The following is a 24710-nucleotide window of genomic DNA, read 5'->3' as shown; positions in this document are numbered from 1 at the left end:
ATGTTTAGACAGTGTTGCATGTATGGCAGTCCCAAAATGCATTGTGATGGTTTTAAAAAATCTACATAAACTTGCATTTATTTTCATGCTTCCTTCTCTCCCTCTCTCTCTCTCTCTCTCTCTGTGTGTGTCTGTGTCTCTCTCTTTCTCTCCTGGTTGAGTTTGCTTTTGGGTATGTTTTGAGCTGGCACATGCTCTGAGCTGTGGTTCCGCTGGATGTTACTTAATGCACATTGTGAGCCCAACAAGTACTAAGAGCTCCCAGCTTTCTGTGTGAGTGTGTTTTTACAGGAAGCCACTGGAATGCAGCCGAATGGCCCACAGCTCTGCTTTAAGCCAGCAATGGCATAGAGGCTGTATTCATTTAGTTTGTTTCTTTTGCTCCCTCCATATTTCCTACTGTCATTACATGGGCATCTAGTGTAAAACATCCCAAGGGACAGAAACACTTTGCCTCCTATCTTCAGAACCTGTAGAAGACAATGCATTTTTTTTTTACTTTTGCCTTTCCTGATATGTCCATATGTCTGTGTGTATATATCGGATTACAACTTGAATGATGATGTGTGTTATTTTCTATGTGCCATTCTGTGTCATTCTTCTGTGTAAAGATTGAATCTTAAAATGTCAAAACAAAAGTTTAATTGGTTACAATCAAAGTAAATTATGGCAAGTAAATTGTCTTAGTGGCCATATTTATAAGCACAAACAGGTGTTTCAAGCCATGCAAGCGCATGCTCTATCTACTTGAATGGAGAATTAGAATCTTGTTAGAAAGTTGGAAATTTCAGTGACATAATTCAGATAAATAAACAGGTCAGAGGAGACCGTTTATTAGCTCTGAACAATAATTGAGCCTAGTGCAAGCAAACTGGCCCAAGCTCAGAACAGGTTTACTTGGGATCCAATGATGATCTTGCGACACTTTCACTGCATAGTGCTGCAAAATCCAATGAGAAGCGTTTTAATTCACCACAGAATGAATGTTTGCTATGAGATTTAGTGAGAAGCATTCAGATTCTGCACATAATTCTCCGTTATAAACAGATCAAACAGCGCTGACAGAGAAAACCAGAAGTAGTTACTCTAACTATAACCGTGGTGTTGTGGCATTAATTTCAGGGTTTGTACAACCTTTTGAGAGAGAAAAACAAGCACTTTTCAATGACTTTCAAGTATTTCAAACAACTAAAGCACTCTAAAGCTCTATAAATGATCCAGTTTAAATATAATTTTTAACGGGATGTCCAAAATATACACTGTGGTAAACAAACACGTTTACTTGTTTACACCACATTGCCACTATCACCAGTAAATGGCAGCACTTTTTATTTTTACTTTATTTTGATAAAAAGAAATCAAATTTTGTCAGAGTTTTGCACTTATCTTGTCTATCAAATAAGAAAAGTCAACGGAGTGATTTACATTTGGGACTGAATCAGATACATATAAAGAGCACTCCTTTTATAATCACTGTAGATTTTAGTCAGTTCAGTATAATACTACAGAACAATGGTACATTTAATAAGATTAGAATAAATACATTGTATGCTTCCAAACCTAATCTCAGTGCTTTACTGTCAAATGTGCATTAACAAGAAATAAACGTGTAATATTATTAGTAACTGCACTTATTAATGCAAAGCAATAGTAATTTTATGATTCAATTATCTTTATTTTTATTACTCCCAGTCTCCAGTCGTTATTTTCCAGTACCGTTTGTTGATGCTAGAGACACATAAATTACACAGTTCACCTTTAAGGTCAAGTGTTTTGTTTCTGCATGTTGTTTTGAGGTTTACATCGCTTAGTATGGCTGGCTGCTCTGTGGAGTGCATTACAATTTACAGGCGGATTATCAGCTCATTATGGGCCTGTTTGCCTCAGTGTGTCCGGTGTTCTCTTCCCCCGAGCTGCCAAATAGACCTGAGCTCTGGCACTGGTCCCAGCTACAAAAACTTTAGCTCTTTCTCTTTTCCTGTCACACCCACACACACTCACATGCATCCTATCAATGCCAATATAGTTGTGACCAGGAAGTAAAGTTGACCGGGCTGAGAGAGCCCAGCTCAGGGAATACTAATGAGGACTCACCCAAGTACAATGGCGTGAAGCTTCTGTCCTTTCCCAAAGTAAGTGCTGAAAAAAGATTCAGGCAGACTAGTTTGCTTTAAGCCAGATCAGCTAATTTTCAGTTTCTTTGGTTTACAGAGTACACAAACACACATACTGGCATTGAGATCCAGAAAATAGGATTTGTCATCAAACTATATCAATAACCTGCTCTATTTTATGTGAGTTTTTTTTTTTTTGACCTGGTCTTGATTAGTTTTAGTTTTGCTATCATCTGTTGTACTGTAGTCGCCCCCTGCTGTCCGGTGCTAGTGGTCGCTCAGTAGCTGCCTATTCCTGATGTCACATCCTGCTGTGACTGAGCGGTAGCGTGGTGTAATACATCAAGGCTCATGGATGTTGCATAAGACCCTCATGCATGTTGGCCCCTCCCCGTATTCTCCCAACAGGCGTCTTTGCAACTGACAAATAGCAACAACAGCAAAGCCCCCTGTTCTTCGCCCCACAGTACCACTGCTGTTTGTTTATACATTAATGCATGTACAAACACATGCAGCATATGGTGCTGTTCTTTTGGATATAGTTTATGCTTCCATTCATACAGGACACATCTTTTAGTTGAAACAGTGAGGTGGATTGCAATGGTAAGGAAAAGAAGCAGGGGTCGAGATACTTGAGATTTATCTCTGAAAATCTAGTAAAATGCATTGAAATGTTTAATGCTAACTCAAGGTCTCCCATTGTTATTTTTAAATCTTGTGAGAAAAATAGAAGTTGAGCCTAAAGAGAAAGAGGTGGAGATCTATACATTGCAGTCTATTAGCTGTGATAATCTTAAATTGAACACGTTAAGAGTATCTAAAAAAAAAAAGAAGAAAAAAAAAGCTTTTTGAAATTCAGATGAAATAAAAATGATAATTAGAAATGTTGCCGATGCGATGAATCGCTTGCGATAATGCAAGCTGTTTGCATAGCTTGTCAGCGAACTAGGGCTCTGTGTAGTATATGCCGCTCCATCTGAACGCATGTGATGGAGATTTACTGCTAATCACAGAACCGGCTTAACTTAACTGATGATGTGCATGACAAACACATGAAATGTATTATTTACTTCATTCACATTACAATATGCACGTAAAACAATGTTTTGCATTACTATCACAACGGTTTAGTGAAACCGCGTAAAGGCACAGATTTCATCCGCTCCCGGTAAAAAAACAACCAATCACAGCTGCGGTCCGTAACTTTGTTTGTGTTCAAAATGTAGAAAAATGTATATAATAAGCGAGTACACCATGAATCCATTTTCCAAACCGTGTTTTTAGCTTGTCCTGAATCACTAGGGTGCACCTATAATAAGTGTTTATATTCAGACTATTTTAGATTGCTTCGGGGGTACAGCGGCGGAGTAACCCAGTACCTTTGTGATTCTTCATAGACATAAACAGAGAGAAGTAGTTCCGGCTACGATGTTCTTCCGCAAGACGCAAGCAGTTCTGTTTATTAACCGCTAGAGCGTCAAAAGTTACCAGCCGCAGCTTTAACTGACTTTATTTTATTATGATAATGAACTGGCTGCATTATTGTCGAGTGTTTTTGTAAAATAAGCCTAAAGAAAAATATGATACAGCTTTCTGCCGTCTGGCTTTTGAGTTTTTGTGTACATTAGCTTATAGTTTGCAGTTAAAGATATACATTTTAATTAGGTGAGTCTGAGACAATTATTTGAAAGTGGTTTCACATTTATTGTTTGTTTGACACATTTTCTTTTTCTTTTTTTTTTATATATTATGTGGTTTTAAATGAGGTGTCATAGACTGGACAAATGGAAAAAGCTGGCTTTGGGTTGGAATATAATAAGAGTCTGTTCTCTTCAGACTTTGGTGTATTGTGTGTATGGGAGGTGCTGGGATCATTTGTAAACAATGCCTTCCTTGATGCCAAGAGCTAGTGTGCTTTTGTAAGTGTTCATCTTGTTTTCGTTTTTTTCTTTCTCAACTGGAGCCATCCCTTCTTTCCTCCCAACATGCATACCTTCCAGTCGTCTCTGCATCATTAAAGCGTGGGCATACTCTGCACAGATATTTAGCCCTTGGCCACCTGCCCACCTTCATGTGAGCCTCATTTGGTGTGTTTATCCTGTTTCCCATTCAGCCACTGAAGTGTTGTTTTCCTCTAAACGTGGGACTTACCTCTGGTATGCAGAGCTACAACTTCACACACCTACTGTACTTTTGATATTACAAGAAAACTGTATGCTTAAAATCAGCCAGTATGACAGGGAGCTGTGTGTGTGCTTCTCTGTGCGTTTCTGTGTATACACTGTCCTTGCACTGCAGCCTATGCTCTGAGGCAGGCTTGCTGTTGTGCATCTATTCAGCTCATTCTATTGTGAGTAGGGGTGCTAATTGCAGCCTGAATGGTCTCGGCTAAATGTTTTTGACCGTTTGAAAGCATGAAAGAGAAAAGTGGCACACAAGAAAAGGAATCCCTCCTTTTTGTTTTGTTTTTTTCTCTTTCCTAATGACACAACGGAGTGCTCTTGGCTTTAACCTTCAACTCCCATGCAACCCTATTTCCCCTCCCTCACTAGAGAGGCTCCTCTACGAATCAGGAATCGAGGTAGATATAAATAAAGCCCGGGTGAGGGAACAGAGATCGGATCCTGCCAAAGCTGTGTGGGATGAACGGGGCGGTCGCTCACGTACTGAGCTACAGCTCCTTGGCAGCATTTCAAATATGAGCTTTAGAAGCCTTGCGAGCAGCAGACATATTGTAACAGGGATGGCCAGTGCTCTGCACGCAGCCTAGTGCTTCTCTCAGGATGGTCGGGCGACATCTCTCTTCAGGTACTTTTCCACTTCTCTGTGACCCCACCCCCACCAACCTCATAGTACAATCCTCCACGCATTGATAACAGGTTTTTTTCCTTTGCTTTGCTCTCTTCTGCACTGCTGCTGTTTGATCTGGAAGTGTAGCATTCGTGTAACCGCAAACAAAACGCAAATCCCTAAAGCTATTGCTTGTTAGAGACTAATGCAGGACAGAGGCTCATCTGATAAGCTTTCTTCAGTGAGACACTGTAAGATATTGATGGCAACACTAAGCTTTTTGGCTTCAGTTCACATTTGATAAAATGGCGTCCTTTACTACGCAGTGACTGTACAGAAAGACAGTGTTTGTGTTCGAAACACCATCCTCTCTTTCATAGATTCCCTCCTTTTTTTTCTTTTTTTTTGCGTGGTTGGTGACAGATAGACTGGTGTGTATGAGCACTGCCACTTTGCTCAGATCTGACACAGTCTGAGCCATGTCTATGCATGTAAAGACACACAAAAACAACAACAACATTGTTGAGCGAGTGCCATGAGGCTAGGCAGCATTTGCCAACTAATTAACACAACAGGATACTGGTATCCATATGTAGGCATTAGCACTGCTTTCAGTATTTTTATCAATCTGTCATATTTAGAATAAACACATTTCTTTGAAGGCAGAGTCTGCGGTTATAATCTATTAGTCCAGCAGAGGGAGATGGTTGTGGTTGGGAGAACCAAGACTTTGCGGTAATAGCAGTGAAAAACAAGGACTCCAGGCTAGTAATTATATGTGAACCAACACATGCAGTTATTGGTGCATTTTTATGGTTAAGTTACGGCCATAGCTACCATGCTGATGTAATGCAGATTTTTTCTTAAAGCAAACCAAAGTGTTTTGATCGATCTAGCCACATGCTGCAGTAAATGGTCATTTATATGGGAACATTTATATTTTTTTTCCCAAGTGATTTTTTTTTTTTTTTTGAGAACTTGGCATTTGTAAATATTTATTTAGATTTAATTCCATGCCAGTTTTTTTTTTAATATATTTTCTTAAATGCCAAAACTTTTTGTTATCAAATTAAGATCTCTTGCAGATTTGTTAACTGCTTATGTATTTTATTACAACAAGCATAAAATCGAAATGGTCTTGATTGATTAACTGAATGAATGAATGAATATATAATAATATAGTTTTCAGGAAAGGTATTTCAATCATTTCTCTTTTTTTCTCTCTCTCTCTTTCTACCTGTAGAGCTGCCCCCACAGAGTGGCCTGGCCGCCCAGTATGAGAATATATCCCCCAGTCGCAGTGCCACTACAGCCTCTACCAATAGCTGCAGCAGCTGGGATCCACTGATTATTGACGAGTGCGATACGGAGGCGTGGCCTTCCATTTCATGCAAAGAAAGCCACGCCCCTGCAGGATGCCCCTTGGACACTGAAAGTATCAGTGACATCAGCAGCATGAGCATGGCCACAGGAGCTGGCCAGCAAGGCCATTTCTCCACCAATCACCCCAGCAAAGCCAATCCAAGCCACTCAGGAGGTCTACTCTCCAGTCAAGGTGGGGCCAGCAGAGGCTGGGGCTCAGGCCCATCTCTTGCCAGTGGAGGAGAAGGGAAGAATGAAGTCTCCAGCCCATCAGGGGGAACCAGGGGTTGGGGCTCCTCCAACTTTAACTTGAACTTAAACCCCAATGCTAACCCCTCTGCCTGGCCAGTTCTGGGACATGAAGGGAACGGCGTAGGTGGCGGCAGCTCTGGAGGAAGCAACCCTCCTCCTAATATCTGTATCCCACCAGGCACTCTGCCCAGTCAGGGCCCTAGCAGCAGTGGCAGTATAGGTGGTGCCAATGGAAATTCTGCAGGTAATGGTGGCAGTGGCAATGGCAGCACCACATGGGGTAGCTTTGTGCCCAGTGACTGCTCAGAGCCACACTCCACCCCATCCACGAATGTGTCTTTCAGCTCCGAACCTCAGAACCTTAACACTGATGGACCAAATCACACTAAGCAAGAGCCCAGAAGCCCTGGCCACAGCCTGGCTAACTGGGGGGTTGGGACTTCATGCATGGGCTCATTTGTTCAAAATCCAGGAGGAGCCTCACAGGTCAATGGGGATGAAGAACCTGTTTGGGGTAATGGAGATGCCAAGTCTGGTAGTGGCTCAAAAGACTCTGGTTGGGACTCAGGGAGCAGCTGGGGACCAGGAGGGACCTCAGGCACTTCTGATTGGGGACAAGCTGCCTCAACTGGAGACTGGGGTAAGCATTCCAACAATGAGCCCAAAGGATGGGATTCTTCAAGCTCTCCCACCCAAGAGCAGAATCTCAATTCTTGGGTCCATGGGGCCAAAGCCCCAGCCAGTGAGGGAAGCAGTGATAGCATGGAATGCCATCCTTGTAGGAGGGTCTGTTCATCAAGAGATGAGGCTTCCCCTATTCTGCCTGCCCAGGATATGGACCCTCGGGTTCTGTGTAACACTGGCTGGGGACAAACACCAGTGCGTCAGCACACTACTTGGGAGACCGAAGAAGCTGCACGCTCCAACTGTAAGAATGACATTGGAACTGAAGCCTGGGGCTCATCCTCAAATGCAGCCAATGTAGGACCAACACCATCTGGCAGTGCCAACCCCAACTCTGGCACTACATCCAGACCAGACTCTGGGGGCAAGAATGAGGGCCCCTGCCCCAGTACTGGAGCTGGGCCTGGATGGGGCACAGCCATGCCGTCACCCCAGGCTAGCTCTGGTTGGGCTGATCCTACCAGCAACAAAAAACCTTCAAGTAGTCCTGGAAGTTGGAGCTGTACCCCAGCTGGAGGTTCAAGTGGCAACCTGAAGAAAAGTGGTCAGACTTGGGGTTCAGAGGAGAAGTCTCCTACCTGGGAAGACAGTCATGCTAAAGCCAAACCACAGGGCTGGACTGAGGGGCCCAACCATTCTCATGGATGGAACAAGGGACCTGGTGGAGAAAACAGGTCTGGTGGAGAATGGGGTGAACCTGGAGATGAAAAGAAAAATAGTCCCTCCAGCTCGACCTGGGATGGAGAGGGTACTGGCTGGAATGAGGGTTCCAGAGGATGGGGCAAGCCTGCCCCGGGTGCAGGAGGAAACTGGGGAGATGCACAACAACCCAGTATGCCATCACAAGGATGGAATAACAAGCCTCAGGAGGGCACCAATGGCAATAGTGGCAGTGGAAGCATGGGTTCTTGGGGAGGTCCTAGCTCTGTAAAACAGAGTGGCTCTGGATGGTGTGGAGGAAAAGGTGGAGGTGTTAAACCTGACCATATTGGAGAGCCCACTGGATGGGATGAGCCCTCTCCACACTCCATCCGCCGTAAAATGGAGATTGATGACGGTACCTCAGCTTGGGGTGACCCAAGCAGTTACAATAAAACAGTCAATCTCTGGGACAGGAATAACCCTGTGATACAAGGCAAACCAGGACCTGGCAATGCCAACAATGTACCCAACAACCATCATCATCATCCCCACCATAACCAGCCTCCCGTGCAGATTCACAGTCATGGAGGGTCAAATTCAAACAATAATCACATTTCTCCTGATAACGTTGGCCCACATCCAACAGGGCCACCTCACAATAGAACAACCCTCATGAATCCAGGTAAGACCTTTACCTGGTTAAAACATATCACACAATGTTTGTTCGATTATTTTGACATACAAGTGAAGGAGAGAAAAAATGACTGTTCATGCTGAGAGAACATGCTAGCAGAAAAAAAAGAGAGAAATGTTCAAATAAATCAGTCAACAGAATAGTGTTTACATTCTGTCTACTAGTGTAGTTCAGTATGGCATTTGAGCCAGGAGGAAGTGTGTAATTAGAGATGGGTCGCCATCTGTGGGGAGTATCACTAGGCCTCAGCAGGATACTTGGAACAAACCTGACGCCCTCTGCTGTTTGTGTGTAGCTTTGCATGCCCTCTGCCAAAGCTGTATTAAGCATGGCATCGTCAGATCTCCCTTGTGCCAAGAACCAAACAGACATTTAATATTGCAGCGCGATATACCAGTTTATGACATAGGAGCCTACAATTTACAAGATAATTAAACAAATAAAAGTTTAAATTAGAATAAATGTCTCAAAATAAATAAACTGTGAAATTCATGTTAATTTTTGTAATTCAAATTTGTTATGCTAATAATATAGTTTATAGAGGGAAAAATAAAAAAAATATCTAACTTTTGGACCAGACTGTATATACTACACAGTGCCAGCATCAAGAGAATTTAGTATATGGTTTATGATACAGAGAAAACCAAAGGTGCACTTGTCCTGAGTTTTGCCATATTTCTTTGCAGGATGGGGCGAGATGACAAATGTCCATTCAAAACCTGAGCCCTCATGGGGAGAGCCAGCCACCCCTGCAGTAAGTGTGGACAATGGCACTTCAGCATGGGGTAAACCCTCAGGTGGCTGGGGTGATAATGGCCCGGAGGTCTATGGTCGAAGCAGTGGACCTCCTGGATCTGCCCCCTGCAAACCTGGTTAGTTTTATGAATGTATATTTATTTATTCATTTTAATAAAAATAATTGTAGTTGCTTTAAATGCTTTGATGTGATTTAAAAAAAATCCCATGCAGTTATTCAGTTGCAGTTGAATTGAATTAGAAATTAAAGTGGAAGTTATAAGATCTTTGAAATGTGTAACAGCAGGGCCCCCTGTTGTTGTAAATAATGCACTACAGGATTAGATATGTTTTGGTATCTCAGTAAGGACAAATTAGATATTTCTATTGTTTGTAAACCTAACCAGTAGCAAATGTTAATCTGTGCTTCTACTTTGGACACATTCAATAATTTGTCTTTTTGTTCCTCCAGCCCCCAAATCTATGCAAGACGGCTGGGGTGGTGGAGAGGACATGGGCCTGTCTGCAGGGCAGTGGGAGCAGGATGAGGGTGACATGTGGAATAGCACTGCATCTCAAGAGAGCAACTCCTCCTGCAACTCCTGGGGTAACCCACCCAAAAAGGGCCCACCAAAGGTAAAAAAAAAAATACTACATAAGTTGAATGTAGGTGTCATTACATGCTGCTAATACAGCTCATCTGTTTTTCTTTAAAGGGAAAAATCCCAAACAAACAGGATGATACTTGGATAATGAATCGTCTTATCAAGCAGCTGACTGACATGGGCTTCCCTGTGAGTACTGCTTATCTTTCACAAAATAGGATTTCTCACTCTGTATATTTGACTGTTGTCCCTGGGATTACTTTAACGTTACTGACTTGTACATTATTCTTTTATATATATATATATATATATATATATTGTATTATTATATCCAGTTACAAATGTATTAATATTTGTAATAAGTGTTAATGCAAATGGTTAATAAATGGTGTTTACTGTGTGTTTGTGGTTGCCTTTGCAGAGAGACCCTGCAGAAGAGGCTCTCAAGAGCAACAACATGAACTTGGATCAGGCCATGAGTAGGAGTTATATCTGCAAAATTTAATCAGAGCTTCTGTGCTAGAATATTGTATTCACATATAATTTGTGTGGTAGGTGCCCTGTTGGAGAAGAAGACCGAACTAGATAAACGGGGGATGGGAATCTCTGATTATAACAACGGCCTAGTCAATAAACCAATGGGCTGCAGGCCTTCAGTCATCTCCAAAGAATCCTCCTCAGATCGTCCCCCCTTCTTGGACAAGGTACGTGCTTTCCACAATTAAAAATGAGCAATTATCGCATCTAGAAGACTTCACATTGTGCTGGACTTTGTTTGTCTTACCTATTTATTTATTTTGTCATTTGCTCATTAGGATGCTGGGCTAGCAGATGATGCCCAAACCTCACCGTTTATGCCTTCTCCGAGTCTGAAGCTCCCATTGGGTAGTGCTGCACTCTCTGGCCAGAGCCTTGGAGTTGCAATGCAAAACTTGAACAACAGACAGGTGGGTCTGTGAGGATCTATGGATCTATTTTGTATTTCAGCATTGTTAATCATCGTCCACCTGGCTGTGAAGATACTGATATTTTTATTGCCCGATGTTAAACCGATTTAGAATGAGTAGTTTTGTGTGTTTGTGTAGATGCAGAGTGGAGTGTTTGGTAGTAGCGGAGCAGCACAAGCCCGGGCCCTGCAGCAGCAGCCTCCTCCCCAGCCATCAGTGCCACCTCTCAACTCGTCCCAGCCTAGTCTACGTGCTCAAGTGCCTCAGTTTTTCAGCCCTCAGGTATGTAGACATAGATGCATGTAGTTTAGCACCTTATTGTGAAACGGACTTTATTTGGACACATAGTTTTTCACCTCTTGAGTATATGTGTGAGTGATGAAATCATGATAAAGTCTGACCGTTTTATTCACTGACAGGTTCAAGCACAGCTTTTACAGTTCGCAGCAAAAAACATTGGTCTCAACCCTGCACTTTTAACCTCACCAATAAACCCTCAGCATATGACCCTGTTGAACCAACTTTATCAGCTGCAACTGGTAAATGCCAGTTTTTCGATGTCTTTTTGATCTGTAATTAAAGATTTTTTTTTTTTTTGTCAGACAGCTTAATTTTTCATTGTAATGAAAACTGGTCATTTTGATCTTGCAGGCGTACCAGCGTTTACAAATTCAGCAGCAGATGTTGCAGGCACAGCGCAGTGTTTCCGGCCCCATCCGACAGCAAGAGCAGCAAGTGAGTGGTTCCTTCCCACAGCTAGTGTCACCATTAAAATCTCACAATACTGATTTGTTTGTTTGTTTTTAAATTATAATATGACTTTTTAATCTCAAACTTCTATAAAGGTGATCTGTGTTCACAAGCATGTCTTCTCGCAGGTTGCACGTACAATCAATAACATGCAGCAACAGATCCAGCAGCACCAGCGGCAGCTGGCTCAGGCTCTGCTGATGAAACAACAGCAGCAGCAGCAGCAGCAGCCACCCACCTCACACCCGGGCCTGCATCCCAGTGCAGGCAAATCAGCTCTGGACCTATTTCCAGCCCACCCCCAGGCCTCCAGCCTCTCTGTTTCCGACCTTCAGACCAAAGAGCCACAGTCTTCTCCAAACTCCTTTTCACCCTACACTATTTGTGAGTTACCAGCGCTCTGTTATTGTATTCTTTCATGACTAGTGAAGATACAAATATTCTTCTATACACTGTTCCCACAGTCCAAGTACCTGAATTGGCACAGAATTTTGAAAGTCTTGAAAAAAGCCATGTACATTTCTGTAGTGAATATATTGTTTGTTTATACATTTTTTTCTAGTCCACTCTAAAGTGTATAATCAGCTAGAAATTACTCTTTGGTGCAGATAAGTTGATTTTCGTGGCATAGTGATTCCCAATTTCAATGAGTCCAATGATGCATTGGAAAATATGTCTGAATAATACTGATTTTTAAAAGCCCTTATTCAGTAACAAATGATTAAAAAAATCATGGGAATCTTTGGGAAGCTATTTTCTCTCACAATCCAGTTCACCCTAAATTCAACCCCGCTGATTCTTGCATGTGTGCTTATCTGTAGCTGGATTGAACCATAACATGAATGTAAACTGCATGGAAGTGGGTGGCCTGTCCATGAAGGACTCTCCTCAGCCTCAGTCGCGCCTGTCACAGTGGACACACCCAATCTCCATGGAGAACCTCTCTGGCTGCTCCTCTCCTATGGAGCCCAACTTCAGCAAGCATGGTACACATCATCATTATTATTATTATAGATATCAGTATGCATATTGTGAATATGTGGTATATATAGTGTTAATTTTGTTAGCAAAAACTGACACTTTTTTCCCCCCCTGACGAAAAGGAGAATATAATAAGGTTAAATGATAACGGAGACTAAATGAGCATGCAATATTTTGTTGGCGAAAAATGACTAGACTAAAATGTTGTTAAAAGAACAAAAACTTTACCAAAACCTTTTTATTTTTGTTGAAAACTTTGGAGCCAAAACAGTTCAGACTGCTGTACAAGACTCTATTCTGTGGGTGTTCATGTTTGCGGTTGCCAGATATCAAGAGCTCAAATAGCCCAATCAGACCTTTTCTGTTAAGCGGATATGTACTCTGCCCAGCTTTTTGCTTAATGCAATCAGGCAACCATTCACACACACACACACACTCTCTGCGGAGGCACTGTGATCTGAAAACACTCACATACAGTACTGTACAAGGAAGCTGGAGTTCAGCGATATCCATTTGAGGTATTCTGCTTAAAGGAAAGTCATTCAGTGTTCTGTCATGGATCGCAACTGCATTGTCTTTTTTCCATTGTTTTAAGAGAATAACATTAATGCAATTTGGAATTACTATCGGGAATTTCTCTGTTATAATATTTGAGAGTAGGTTTTTGTTACATCAGATATCATAAAGTAAACAGGGCGAGTATATATCTAAAGTCTTTGGTGTTTATTTAGCCTCTAATATATATCCTGTTATAAATTTGTACACTAGATGAGTTAAAATAAACCATGCATACGAGTCGTTATTACACTGATTTGTGCATATTGGTGAAAGAGTAACCTCTGATGAAATGTAAAAATACATTTCCCATATGACAACAGTCATTGCAATTAAAATTGAGCTATATATATATTTAACCATTATACAGTAAGATGAAAATATGACAAAAATAAAGATTCCACTGACTAAAACTAGACTAAAATTCTAAGACATTCCGGTTTCATAGACCGGGCTTAGCCTAAACCACGATTAGGCCATAGTTCACTTAGGACATTTAAGTAATTTTTATAAAAATGCCTTAGAAAAAATTACTGGTGTGCATCTTAAGACAAAACAAAGGCACTGATATGTTTTAAGATAAGCCAGTGCATGTTTCTTTGAGTTGAAACAGCTCAGATTTAAATTTTAATCTGGGACTAGTTTTATATCTGGTCTGTGAAACCTGTATGTCGACTAAAACTAAAACAGAATAAGTTGACTAAATGTGATAAAAACTAAAAGTTACATTTGACACAGGACTAAGGCTGAATTAAAAATAGCTGGCAAAATTAACACTTATATGTGGCAAGTAGCATAGTAGTTAATATCAGACTTGATACTAATGATATTCCATATCACCAATATTACACAGGTGCCATCTCTGCAGGCCCCAGTCTGGGTCCCCCAGGTAAACCCACGCTGGATGACTCCTACAATCCCTACAATCTGCTTCCCAGCTCCGAGTCTCCTAACAGCTCCCTGTTACCTCATGATAGCTGGGGTCAGGGAAAGAACACAAATGACAAGCTCTCCAATGGGACCAATGCCAGCTGGCCTCCAGGTGACTAACTGGCCTCTCTAATATCTCTCTGGATTTGTAAGATTATGAAGGATTAAGCAGATTTAAAATTAGTTGGATACTTTTGGACAGTAAGTCACACTTCTTAACCACCGAATGACATTACACTAGATCTCAACAACATTAAACCAAGTTGCATCTGGAAAAAATAAATAGATTTTTCAGATTTTTTTTGTCTAGCAGAGTAACTACAGGTGTAATTCACCACATTAACTATGGACATAATCCACTGTTTGATAAACTAACAACTTTGGAAAACCATAAATTACTGAAATATTTTTTTTTATTTGATCATTTTAAATAAAGAAAATAATGCAATATTTTTTATTTTTCTCTTATTTTACATATTTTTTTTTTTATAAATGCAATTGATTGAATCAGTTTTGCAGGATATAAAAAACATTTTGAAATCATAAAAATTATAAATAAATAAAAATAATTTTAATATAAAAACAATCCAAATGAAACTAAAAAAGAGCTGAAATTTATAGGTTTACATGCATGCCATGTGATCATTAACCGACATCAGAGAACCGTGAACATACAAATAAGTTGTTAAATTATTAAACAAAAAAAAAAATTTAAATCTCAATGGGGCTTTAAGTAAATATTTTGTAATATAACAGTTACAGCTGTTCTGGAATCCCTAGATTGGATAAATGTGTTATAATGCAAAGACAATCTCACATTAAGTGTACCAAATAGTATATTTATTGATAGACATTGTGTCATGCTTGATCTGATTGGTATGAAATCCCTCAGAGTTTTGTCCAGGAGTGCCCTGGAAAGGACTGCAGAATATTGACCCTGAGACGGACCCCAATGTTACCCCAGGGAGTGTTCCCAGTGGGCCCACCATCAATACCAACATTCAGGATGTGAACCGCTACCTGCTAAGAGACAGGAGTGGAGGTAAACAAACAACAACAATCTATCAGTGAAGTATCTGTCACTGAAAGCACAAAGCCTGAATAAATCCCATAACACCATGTCTAGTTAAAGGTATTGCAGTGATGTTTTTATGTAAAATGTCTAAATGTTTTTCACATATCACAGCCACTAAGATTGCGTTGGTATTTTCTTTTTGTATTTTCTGCGTACATTATTTTTCTGATTTCAACTTTGAATTATTGCCTGCTTTGTTCGGGACATATCATAGGTTCCACCCCAACTTCCTCACAGGGTGAGGCTCTGCCTCCCTCCAGCGATTGGCCAGTCACTAGCTCTTTCAGTCTGTCCTCCCATGAGGCAGCCAGCACAGGTACAACTCCCAGAATCCCCTTCCTGCCCTCAGTCCTGCTCATCAAACTCTTTTCTTATCACTTACTGTTCAACCTAGCATGGGGCCCTAAAACGGTGGTCACATTCCTGTGTATCTAGTGCATCCAACTCAAGTGTGGCCCTTTCCCCCGTAGAGAGTTCTGTCCTGCCTACATTCATCTGTACATCCCCTCAGTGGTGTTAGTCACACTGTCCCTTTGTGCAGCATGGTCACCGGCTATCTGTGATTTTTGTGAGGTGGAAGTGCTGAGAAGGCACTCTTTAATTTTGTGAGAAATTAACTCTTACAATATAACACATGGGCCTGTTTGCGGTGGCACCTCAGTGACTGTGACTGCTGTGAGAACACCTTTCACCACTTAGTTTGTCTAATTCTGAGGTGCACAGGTTTTGAAGCAGGAAGTAAGATGTCGTTTAGCATACTCTTTCAGAGTTCACACATTTATATCTCATATCTACAGGGAAGCTGTCTGACATGAAGTCCAGTTGGTCTCCGGGGCCCATCTCGCACACCCAGGCTTCTCTTTCTCATGAGCTTTGGAAAGTCCCACAAGGACCCCGGAACACAACAGCTCCCACACGGCCACCCCCAGGTTTGACCAACACCAAGCCCTCGTCCACGTGGGGCGGAAACACCCTGGGCCTGGTGGCTGGTTGGGGCAGCTCCTACTCTCCAGGTGTGTGCATAAAAGGAGCAGTTTAACGCTGCCATGGGGTAAAAAAAATTGTTTAACATTTTTCAAATGTACATAACAGATTTTCATTGACTTTTACTAAAATTGTGTAATTTACAGTCCCCTGGTGTTAAAAATAGTTTTTTGACAAAATTAGATCAAAAAGGACATTTATGCCTATAAGCGCCAGGGGGTCAAATGTATCCCACTATACAATGCCTGTATTTTCACCCTATCTTAAGTTTTTAACATTGTACATTGCTAGGCAATGCCTTTCACTCACTGAATTAGCCGTTATCTTTTTCATAAATAAAGACCCAATGAGTAAAAGAATGCAATTTATGAAAGATGGATTAGAAGCTTTAAATACCATGAGTGATGGAGAGACTTATGGTGGCTGGGTCGGCTCAGCATCTGACAGCGATCCAGATATCATATTCAGATGTTCTGGCCTACCCATAAATGTTCAGACTTAGGATTAATTATATAATTGTTGTTTTGCCATTTCTATCGTTTATTGTTTACTTACCACTTATTCTAGTCTGCCTGTTTCCTTAAAAAAAAAATCTGATCTATGATGTATTTGAATACATTTTTTTTTTACTTCCTGAAGCTCATTGGTATTGTTCTCTTATTCAAATTATAGATTATGTAACTTAACTAATTAATAATTAATTAGGTGAATCTGTGCACTTGAATTTGTCATCGCATCATACATCCTGTGTGGTAAATTAAATTCCAGGTGGATGTGTTTGTGCAGCTATTCTTAGGCAAAGGTGTGGGTGTATTGAAACAGAAGTTGAATTGTGATTTGATTCTTTTATGTGGGTGTAAACGCTAGTCAAAATGTGGGGGTAAGGATTAGAATTCTGAGCGAACTTACTGTTTTGTGGTCTCGCATATGTCATGTTAGTCAACATTCCCACGTTGTCGCTTGATAACACTTTCATGAGATTTAACTGAAGCACAATTTTTTGCCAGACTATTTTGTATACAAATGTGATGTTGAAATATTAAAAAGTTAACATAGTTATTTTCCATACAATCGTAGAGGTTGTCAAGCATCATGGCAGAAAAGGATGAACCAATATTAAAATTGTGCTCAAAACTGAAGAGCTGTTCAGGTTTAGGATGATACTAAACTCTATGCTATCTTGTCCAAATATTTTAATAAAAGCAAATGTTTAAAGAGGTGACCTTACACATATGAAACAATTTATAATACCTGAAAAGCTTTGGGTCCGGTTTTTCATGCTCAGCCAGGCTGCATTTTTTTTATCAAAAATACAGTAAAGACAGTAGCATTGCGAAAAGTTATTGTAGTTTAAAATTACATTTTATTTCAATATATTTAAAAATGCAATTTATTCCTGTGATTGGAAAATTACATTTTCGCTTTAGTGTTGAATTATTTGCGGAATAGTTCAAAATAACTTTTATTTTTAATAATAATAATCTTTTGTAGCATTACAAATGTCTCAACTGGCACTTTTAATCAATTTCATGCAAACTTATTAATGCAATTATTAGTTTCATTTTAAAAATATATATGTTTTTGAACCGTAGTGCTCATGGTACTTTAATGCTTAGACTATGTTGTAATAATGTTATAACATATAATGGACTGTCTCATAAAAGTTAATCACAGCATTAAAGAATTCTTTCTTTCTCTAAGTAGGTACCACATGGAGCACAGACAGCTCCAGCAGGAGCACTAGCTGGTTGGTTCTGAGAAACCTCACACCGCAGGTATCCTTGTGACTACTGTTATGTTCACTGACTTCAAATTTCTGGGTTAATTGTGTGCAGTGTTATATGACCCTCTTTCTGTTCTGTGACATGTAGATTGATGGTTCAACACTGCGAACACTGTGCATGCAACACGGCCCGCTCATCACATTCCATCTCAACCTGACGCAGGGCAATGCTGTGGTGCGCTACAGTTCTAAAGAGGAGGCTGCCAAAGCCCAGAAGTCCCTACACATGTACGTTGAATGTTTTACTATTGTCGTCGTCTTACAGAATAAATCTTCGCTATATCATCACAGATATCCGTTTCCTTTCTCTAAATATCTGCTTTTCAGGTGTGTTCTGGGAAACACCACTATACTGGCAGAGTTTGCTGGAGAAGAGGAGGTAAACCGCTTCTTTGCACAGGGTCAGTCCCTCACGCCCACCACCAGCTGGCAGGCCAACCCCGGCACCAATCAAACACGGCTGGGGGGCGGAGGGACGGGGGCCACACACCCCATCGGCCACTGGAACAGCAGCGGTCTTGGAGGAGGAGGAGCGGGCGGGACGGGGTCCGGTGGAAAGGCGAGCAACGAGCTGCTGTGGGGGGGTGTACCACAGTACTCCAGCCTGTGGGGGCCGCCCAGTGCCGAGGACGGCCGAGTGGTGGGCAGCCCCACCCCAATCAATACGCTGCTCCCTGGAGACCTGCTGAGCGGAGAGTCCATGTGACCATGTCAAACCCCCTAACCGCAGGAAAATATGAATCTTAACGAGCAAAAACCAAGCAAATCATTTGGCGATAATCAACGTCAGGAGGCTGAGGCCACACTTGCTTAGAGGCTGCTGACCTTCTTCCTCTTCTTATTTGTGTTATTTTGATCATAGGCTTGGGTTTCAGTATTCTATAGACTTCTTACGAAGAACCAGGACTAAAAGAGAACCTTTACCGAGGCTTTCCTCTAATAAGTGATACCAGTGTGAAAGTGTATTTTACTACGAACTGATGAGACAAGCTGCCATTTTTTTACAAATTTCTCTGGCACGAGCACATCCTGTCAGCCCAATCAAAGCATATCGCTCACTCCCTGAAGAAACGTGCATCATTCCAAACCGGCTTCCCCTACTCCTGTCTTTTAGACTGGATCCATGGCTTTTTTTCCAGTTTGTGGATCGTTTGGATTAATGAACAGCACTAAACTTTAGCCTTAACTGCTGATCAGTCCCACTCCATTTGTACTCGGAAGAAACTCCTCTTAAGAATTGCACATTTTCTCATTTCTGAGCCAGAACTGTCATGGTTTTCGATCTCAGCCACAGCATACTTGCATTCGTACTTCCTGTTTCCCTCGGTTGCCATCTGTCCTCATAACTCTCGAAAGCACGGACAGTTATCTGACGCTTCTGCACATTTGAGGCTTTTATTCTTAAACCGAGAGGACATGTGGACAGCTGAGGTATATATTAACCACTGCTCACGAAAAAATGTATAGGAAACACTTTCAAATGGACTACTTTCTGTTCACGCTTTATTTTCATAAGCCCTCATTTTCGTTCGTCTGAAGTGCAATATATGCCACAGACTCTTCCGTCCATCTTTACGTAGTGCTTTTTTGCCGGTGAAACGGTGGGGGGATCAAAGACTTGTCTCCTGCCATGTCCACCAAGTGTGGGACTGAACAGAAGAGGACTCTCTCAATGTGTAAGCCCATGGTGATGAAACATTCACAAGCACTTCCTCTACACACTCAAGGACAAGTGTAACTACAGGGGCTTCAAACCAAATAAGAGGTGTTTCTTCTAACCCCGTAGACAAAATGCATTTTTTTTTCTCTCGTTGTTGTAGTATTTGGTACAAAAGTATGGAACAAAGAAGGCGTTGGTTTCTTCATAGCACTTAGCAAGAGCGCCAAGCTCCGACTTCAATGCCAACCAATTACAAATGGACTCGTGAAACTGACAAAAAGCAATCTACCGAACGTCTCCTCCATGCTCCTTTTTGAACTCTAAACGGATTTTGCCGTTTCCTTTCTTCTTCGTCTTTCCATGGTCTTTCGACTTTGAAGTCCGACATTTCGAAAATGGTAGCAAAATTGAAGGGATGTCTGAAAAAACAACAATGCCGCACCGAGACTGAAGCATTCATGTGTTTTTGTTTTCTTTAAGATGATATATATCAAAGTAAATATCACTGTTACAGTACTCCAAAATCATTAGCCTTTTTGTCTGGATATGCTAGACGTGTTGTAATGTTTCTAATGGATTCTACGGGGCCCCCTGCCCTGGAGGCCCCGCCTACCTGTATGATAAGTGTGGCCATTGAGTGCCTATCTGCTGTGGTGCCTCGGGTGCCCACACTCTGACTTTTGACCCGCTGTGCCAGGCCAGAACGCCTGGGCCGGAGCAGTGGCTCCTTCAGACCTGGCCAATCAGTACGTACTACTACTGCGCCAGCACTCGACCTCGTCTCAACTTCACTCTCACAGACTCTCTTTCTCCCTCTCATGCAAAGATCACTTTAGCTGGAAGTGGACAGGTGCGTTTTATGTACTTTTTATATGATCGATTTGGGTTTTTGCCTTTTTTTTTTTTTGTCAACATTGCTGTTGTTATCGAAGTTGCTGTTGTTGATGTTATATCGTTATTTTACGCTTTATTGTTTTTCGATTTGTGTGTGTCAATGCAGTGGTCTCTATGGTAGCTGCTCTCACCAGCCCCTCTTGCTGCGCATATGCAGAAACACTCTGATTAAGAGGCACACCTCAGCGTTAACGGTGGCGGCGATTGATACCGAATCTCTCGTAGTGAGGGTTGTTTTAAGGATGGAGCGCACGTAGTGGCAAAACCGAAGAGTAAGGTTGATGGTGCTCAGTTTGTCTTCTGCCTCTCCTCTGCACTTTCCTCCACTCCGATGGGCCACACACTCACACTGGTGCTTACCACAAAGGGCAGGCAGAGTACACTACTTTACCTGGTCGCCACTTCTCACAGTAATAAAAGCAAATGATAACGGAGACTTCGGTTCTCCACTTCTATGCAAAGACCGACCGAGAGGTGCAGTTCACAGCCTTCAATCTGTAGTTCTCTCCAAGCCCACTCTTCAGCTCACCAGGTGATTGTGAGAAGGCAGCTTCCTTACAGTGTGGCCTAAAGTAAGAAACGGTGACCAGGCCCTCACTGTTTACTCTCTGAATGATCTCTTACATTATGTACATGCAGTCTCAGGGCAGCCTCAGAGAGCCCCAAACTGTTTTATCCTATTTTTACAAGGAGGGTGTTATTGCATTATCCGATGTGGCTTTAAAGATGCTAAATTGGTGGGCGAGTGGACTCGGAGAACCTAATGTAACTATTCTCAATCATAGATTTAACCTAGACGTGAATCTGTCAGAGTGGAACTTCTTATTTCTTGGCATTTGTTTTAATGTTTGGTTGTGTAAAGAGCACATGGAGATGGAGAGGTAGAATGCAGGTTGGCACCAAGACAGACAGGTAGCACCTTTTCCCGGGTCTCAGATATATATATCTATATCTAGGAGGACTGCTGACAATTAAACAGGGAATCCAGAATGGTTAGGTGCACTGTATATGGTTCACATTTGGGTACATGTTTTTTTTTTTTTTTAAACCAAAAAAGGTTTTTGTCTGATTAATATTAATATTGTTGAAAAAAGGAAACTTTAATTCTGTAGTACACTCTTGACTGAAGTGCTTCTCTCTGCAAGCCTTGGATGCCCTGATGTGGCAGACAGATGACTCTGGGGTTGCTGTACTGATGGTATTAGATTCTGTCCTGACCCGATAGCAGGGGAATGGTGCAGATTATTTTTTATTTTATTTCCATTTTTTTAAAACAGGTCCAGGTCCAAATATGGACCTATTGTATCAGGAGGCCTGGGGCACATGACAGTTGATACCAAGTCTTAAAAGGGGAAAAGGCCTTTCTAGAAGTCTTTTTTTTTTGTGTTTTTTTTTATTTTACACTCGAGTGACACTAGTAACAATCACTATTGCCTGTTTTTGAAGATATATATTTTTAACTGCCTTTTGTCTAAGCTGTACTCGAGACCATGAAAAACAAACGTCCAAACCGTGTGTAAAATCCCGAGGATTGCCTGGCAGACAAGCTAGCTAGCCAACAAGTGCCCGGTCCTCCACTGTGGGCATATACTTATCTATAGGACTAATGTACCCCAGCTCAGATGCAACTTTGTTTAAATAAGAAGGCTGCTTCGACCGTACAAAATAACAGGGCCTGGGTGGAGAGAAGCTCTAAGAAACAGGAATCCTCTTTCTTAGGGTCCTGGCTAGAATATGCACTTGCTGGTTTATATACATTACAACTGAAATCCTGTGTGTGTATATAACTGGTTCCCTTTTTGTTTATTTACCTTGACTTGGGTTTTCAGGCCCGAGTAACCCTGTTTCCTTCTCTCCATTAAATTTACCTAGATGATAAAAAGCATAAACATATCAAAATTATACAAATGAAAAAACACAAATACTTGAATCAAAAGAAGCGCCAATAATGTAATGTGAAACATTTTTTTGTAATAGTTTTGTCATTCATACACTTCCAAGCTTTTTGATAAACATCAGTTCAAACTGAAAAAAAAAAGAAGAAAAAAAACGCAAAGTGACATGGGTTGTATGTGAGTGTTTGCACAAGATTGCGTGTACTGTATGACGGATGAATGCGTTCATTTGCCTGTGTGAGTGCGTTCAAACCAATGTATGCTAGTGATTACAGTGGATTTGTTTACGCCTTTGCTTCAATTTCAGCATCTAAGTTTTTTTTTTCTTTGTTTGTCTTTCTTTGGTTTGCTAGTCAAAAATATATTCGGATGAGTATTGTTATGGTATTTGTTATTAGCTTTGTTATTAGAGTTGCACTGAGTGTCTGCTTCCCCTCATTCAGCTAATCGTACATGATATTAAAGTACTAAGGGGACGAGGTGACAATTCATGTGTTAATGTTTACTCAAGGACTTATTGAGAAAAATAACAAACATGTTTTTTTGTTGTTGTTGTTTTATCTGTACTATTATCTACCTGTTAGTGGCTTTTATTGTGGAATAATCCATGATGAAGAAATTTATTATTTTGAGTATTGCACCATTTTGTTTTTCAGATGTATAATCGGAAAAAAAGAAAATACAAAAAAAATGATATATGAAATGTGGGGATTTTTTTTTTGAAGAAGAAGAAGAAGAATTGTGGCCATAGATTGATTTAGAGGGACTTGTAACCCCCCATGTTACACCATGATGAGCTGGATAGACATCTGGAGAAGAGTTTCTCACAAGACTCATTTCAGAGGTGCCTACCTTTTTTTTTTTTTTTTTTTTTTTTTGGGGTCGATAATGTTTATATCTGTTCTAGTTTTTGTTCACTTTCTTATTTGTGCAAGGCCACCAACAGTTTACAAGCATTTCAAGATTTTCTGAAGTTCAAGGAAAATAAATTCTTTAATGGGATTGTCATGAGAAGAGAAAAATCCTGAAGGACATATACTTCCATCAAATGAATAACAAGAACACTTTACGGAATGAAGATTATTGTGCTACTTGCAGAACTCTGGGATTGATCAGTGTTGTCATGTTTTTGTTTTTTATTTATGTTGGCAATGTTACTTTCATAGATTATCAAAGCCTGAATTTTATTTTATTTGTATTGTTTTTTGGAAGCAAAAAAAAAAAAAAAAAATCCTTTTGTTGAAAAAAGAAAAAAAAAAAGAAAGAAGACAAATGTTCACTATCTTGCACACACAAAAAAGTGGATCATGTCTCAGGAAGGCAAGGGTTCCAGAGTACCAACTCCACGCCATTTAATATTCATTTTTAGAGAAAGTGGATAACAGGAGAAAAAAAAAAAACATAAGCACTGAAGAAGGTTATGGATTTCAGAAGAAGAAAATGCATTTGTTTCTAAATCCGTAGCAGTTACATATTTACCAAATAATGAACTCTTAATGAACTTTTAAAAAATGGAGTGCTTTATATATAAATCTCTATATTGAAATTGCTTTACATTTTAAACAAAATGATCAATGATTTTGATTGTTCAAAAGATGGTGAAAGAACATACAAATGCTGTATGTTTGAATCTTTATTGTATTTTCCTAACATGAGGTCCCTTCCTGTTGAAATCAGGACCATTGTGCATTACTATTTCTTTCCTATTTGTCATTCTGTCTCTTGTGGTGGGTTTTGCATAATGAGAAATCAAAAAGTGGGGTTGGGGGGGTGGGGGGCACGGTTCCTGTATCAGCTTGATCGATTTGAAAGAGAAAGAAAGCTGGTTTATACGGATCATGATCTATGCACAAGGGGTGGGGGTGCCTCTGTGACCCATCTCTCATTGGGATTAGAGGTATTCTTTCGGTGTCCTTTTATTGTGCTCATTTGCTCTGTTGTATCCCTCCCCCACCGGCCCCATCTTATTTCCCATTTTTCATGTTTCTTACATACAGTACATCACCATGCTGTGTATTCCTAAACCAATGAACGTCTCATTCTGAAGCACTGTGGGGTTTTTATTTTTATATTATTTTTGTAGCCCATGACTTTCAGTGTGTGTGAGAGAGTGTGTGTTACTGGGATAAGTGTGGATGGAGATACTGGGTTGCTTTTGCCTTTTGGTTTTAAATGTTGAGGAATGTGTCTGTACTGAGATTTTAGGAAGTCTGCGGCTTTTAATGTTTTAGTTTTCTCTCTTTCTCTTTTTCTCCTCATAGAATGTGATTGTTGACATGCACCGAAAAAAAAAATGTTTTGAACTATGGAGCTTCTTTCAAACAATTAATAAATTGCATTTTTGTTCTTGGCTGCAGTTCATTTGGTTTGGTCATTGG

The 24710-nt window shown here is 40.7% G+C and overlaps 1 protein-coding gene across 7 annotated transcripts in view; it reads left to right on the top strand.

Annotated features, from left to right (window-relative positions):
• The window catches only part of LOC127950730 (trinucleotide repeat-containing gene 6C protein), a 55724-nt gene extending 31036 nt beyond the window's left edge, over window positions 1–24688 (top strand). For 3 of the 7 annotated variants that reach the window (XM_052547993.1, XM_052547946.1, XM_052547955.1), the window contains 19 exons: window positions 6148–8526; window positions 9225–9410; window positions 9746–9909; window positions 9990–10067; window positions 10300–10357; window positions 10434–10582; window positions 10694–10825; window positions 10964–11107; window positions 11245–11364; window positions 11477–11560; window positions 11704–11959; window positions 12397–12561; window positions 13965–14153; window positions 14934–15083; window positions 15331–15432; window positions 15914–16129; window positions 17802–17875; window positions 17972–18111; window positions 18211–24688. In XM_052547993.1, the coding sequence (XP_052403953.1) occupies window positions 6148–8526; window positions 9225–9410; window positions 9746–9909; window positions 9990–10067; window positions 10300–10357; window positions 10434–10582; window positions 10694–10825; window positions 10964–11107; window positions 11245–11364; window positions 11477–11560; window positions 11704–11959; window positions 12397–12561; window positions 13965–14153; window positions 14934–15083; window positions 15331–15432; window positions 15914–16129; window positions 17802–17875; window positions 17972–18111; window positions 18211–18589 (5165 nt within the window). In that variant the 3' untranslated portion in view covers window positions 18590–24688. Of the gene's footprint in view, window positions 1–4523; window positions 4923–6147; window positions 8527–9224; window positions 9411–9745; window positions 9910–9989; window positions 10068–10299; window positions 10358–10433; window positions 10583–10693; window positions 10826–10963; window positions 11108–11244; window positions 11365–11476; window positions 11561–11703; window positions 11960–12396; window positions 12562–13964; window positions 14154–14933; window positions 15084–15330; window positions 15433–15913; window positions 16130–17801; window positions 17876–17971; window positions 18112–18210 lie in introns of those variants that run through there. The other 4 variants (XM_052548002.1, XM_052547964.1, XM_052547983.1 and 1 more) reach the window with 4 other exon arrangements.
• The last annotated feature ends 22 nt before the right edge of the window (window positions 24689–24710 follow it).

The sequence above is a fragment of the Carassius gibelio genome, chromosome A3 (genome assembly GCF_023724105.1).
Source record: "Carassius gibelio isolate Cgi1373 ecotype wild population from Czech Republic chromosome A3, carGib1.2-hapl.c, whole genome shotgun sequence".
Lineage (NCBI taxonomy): Eukaryota > Metazoa > Chordata > Actinopteri > Cypriniformes > Cyprinidae > Carassius > Carassius gibelio.
The sequence above is the reverse complement of the archived record's forward strand: the minus strand, read 5'-3'. Positions and strand labels throughout refer to the sequence as shown.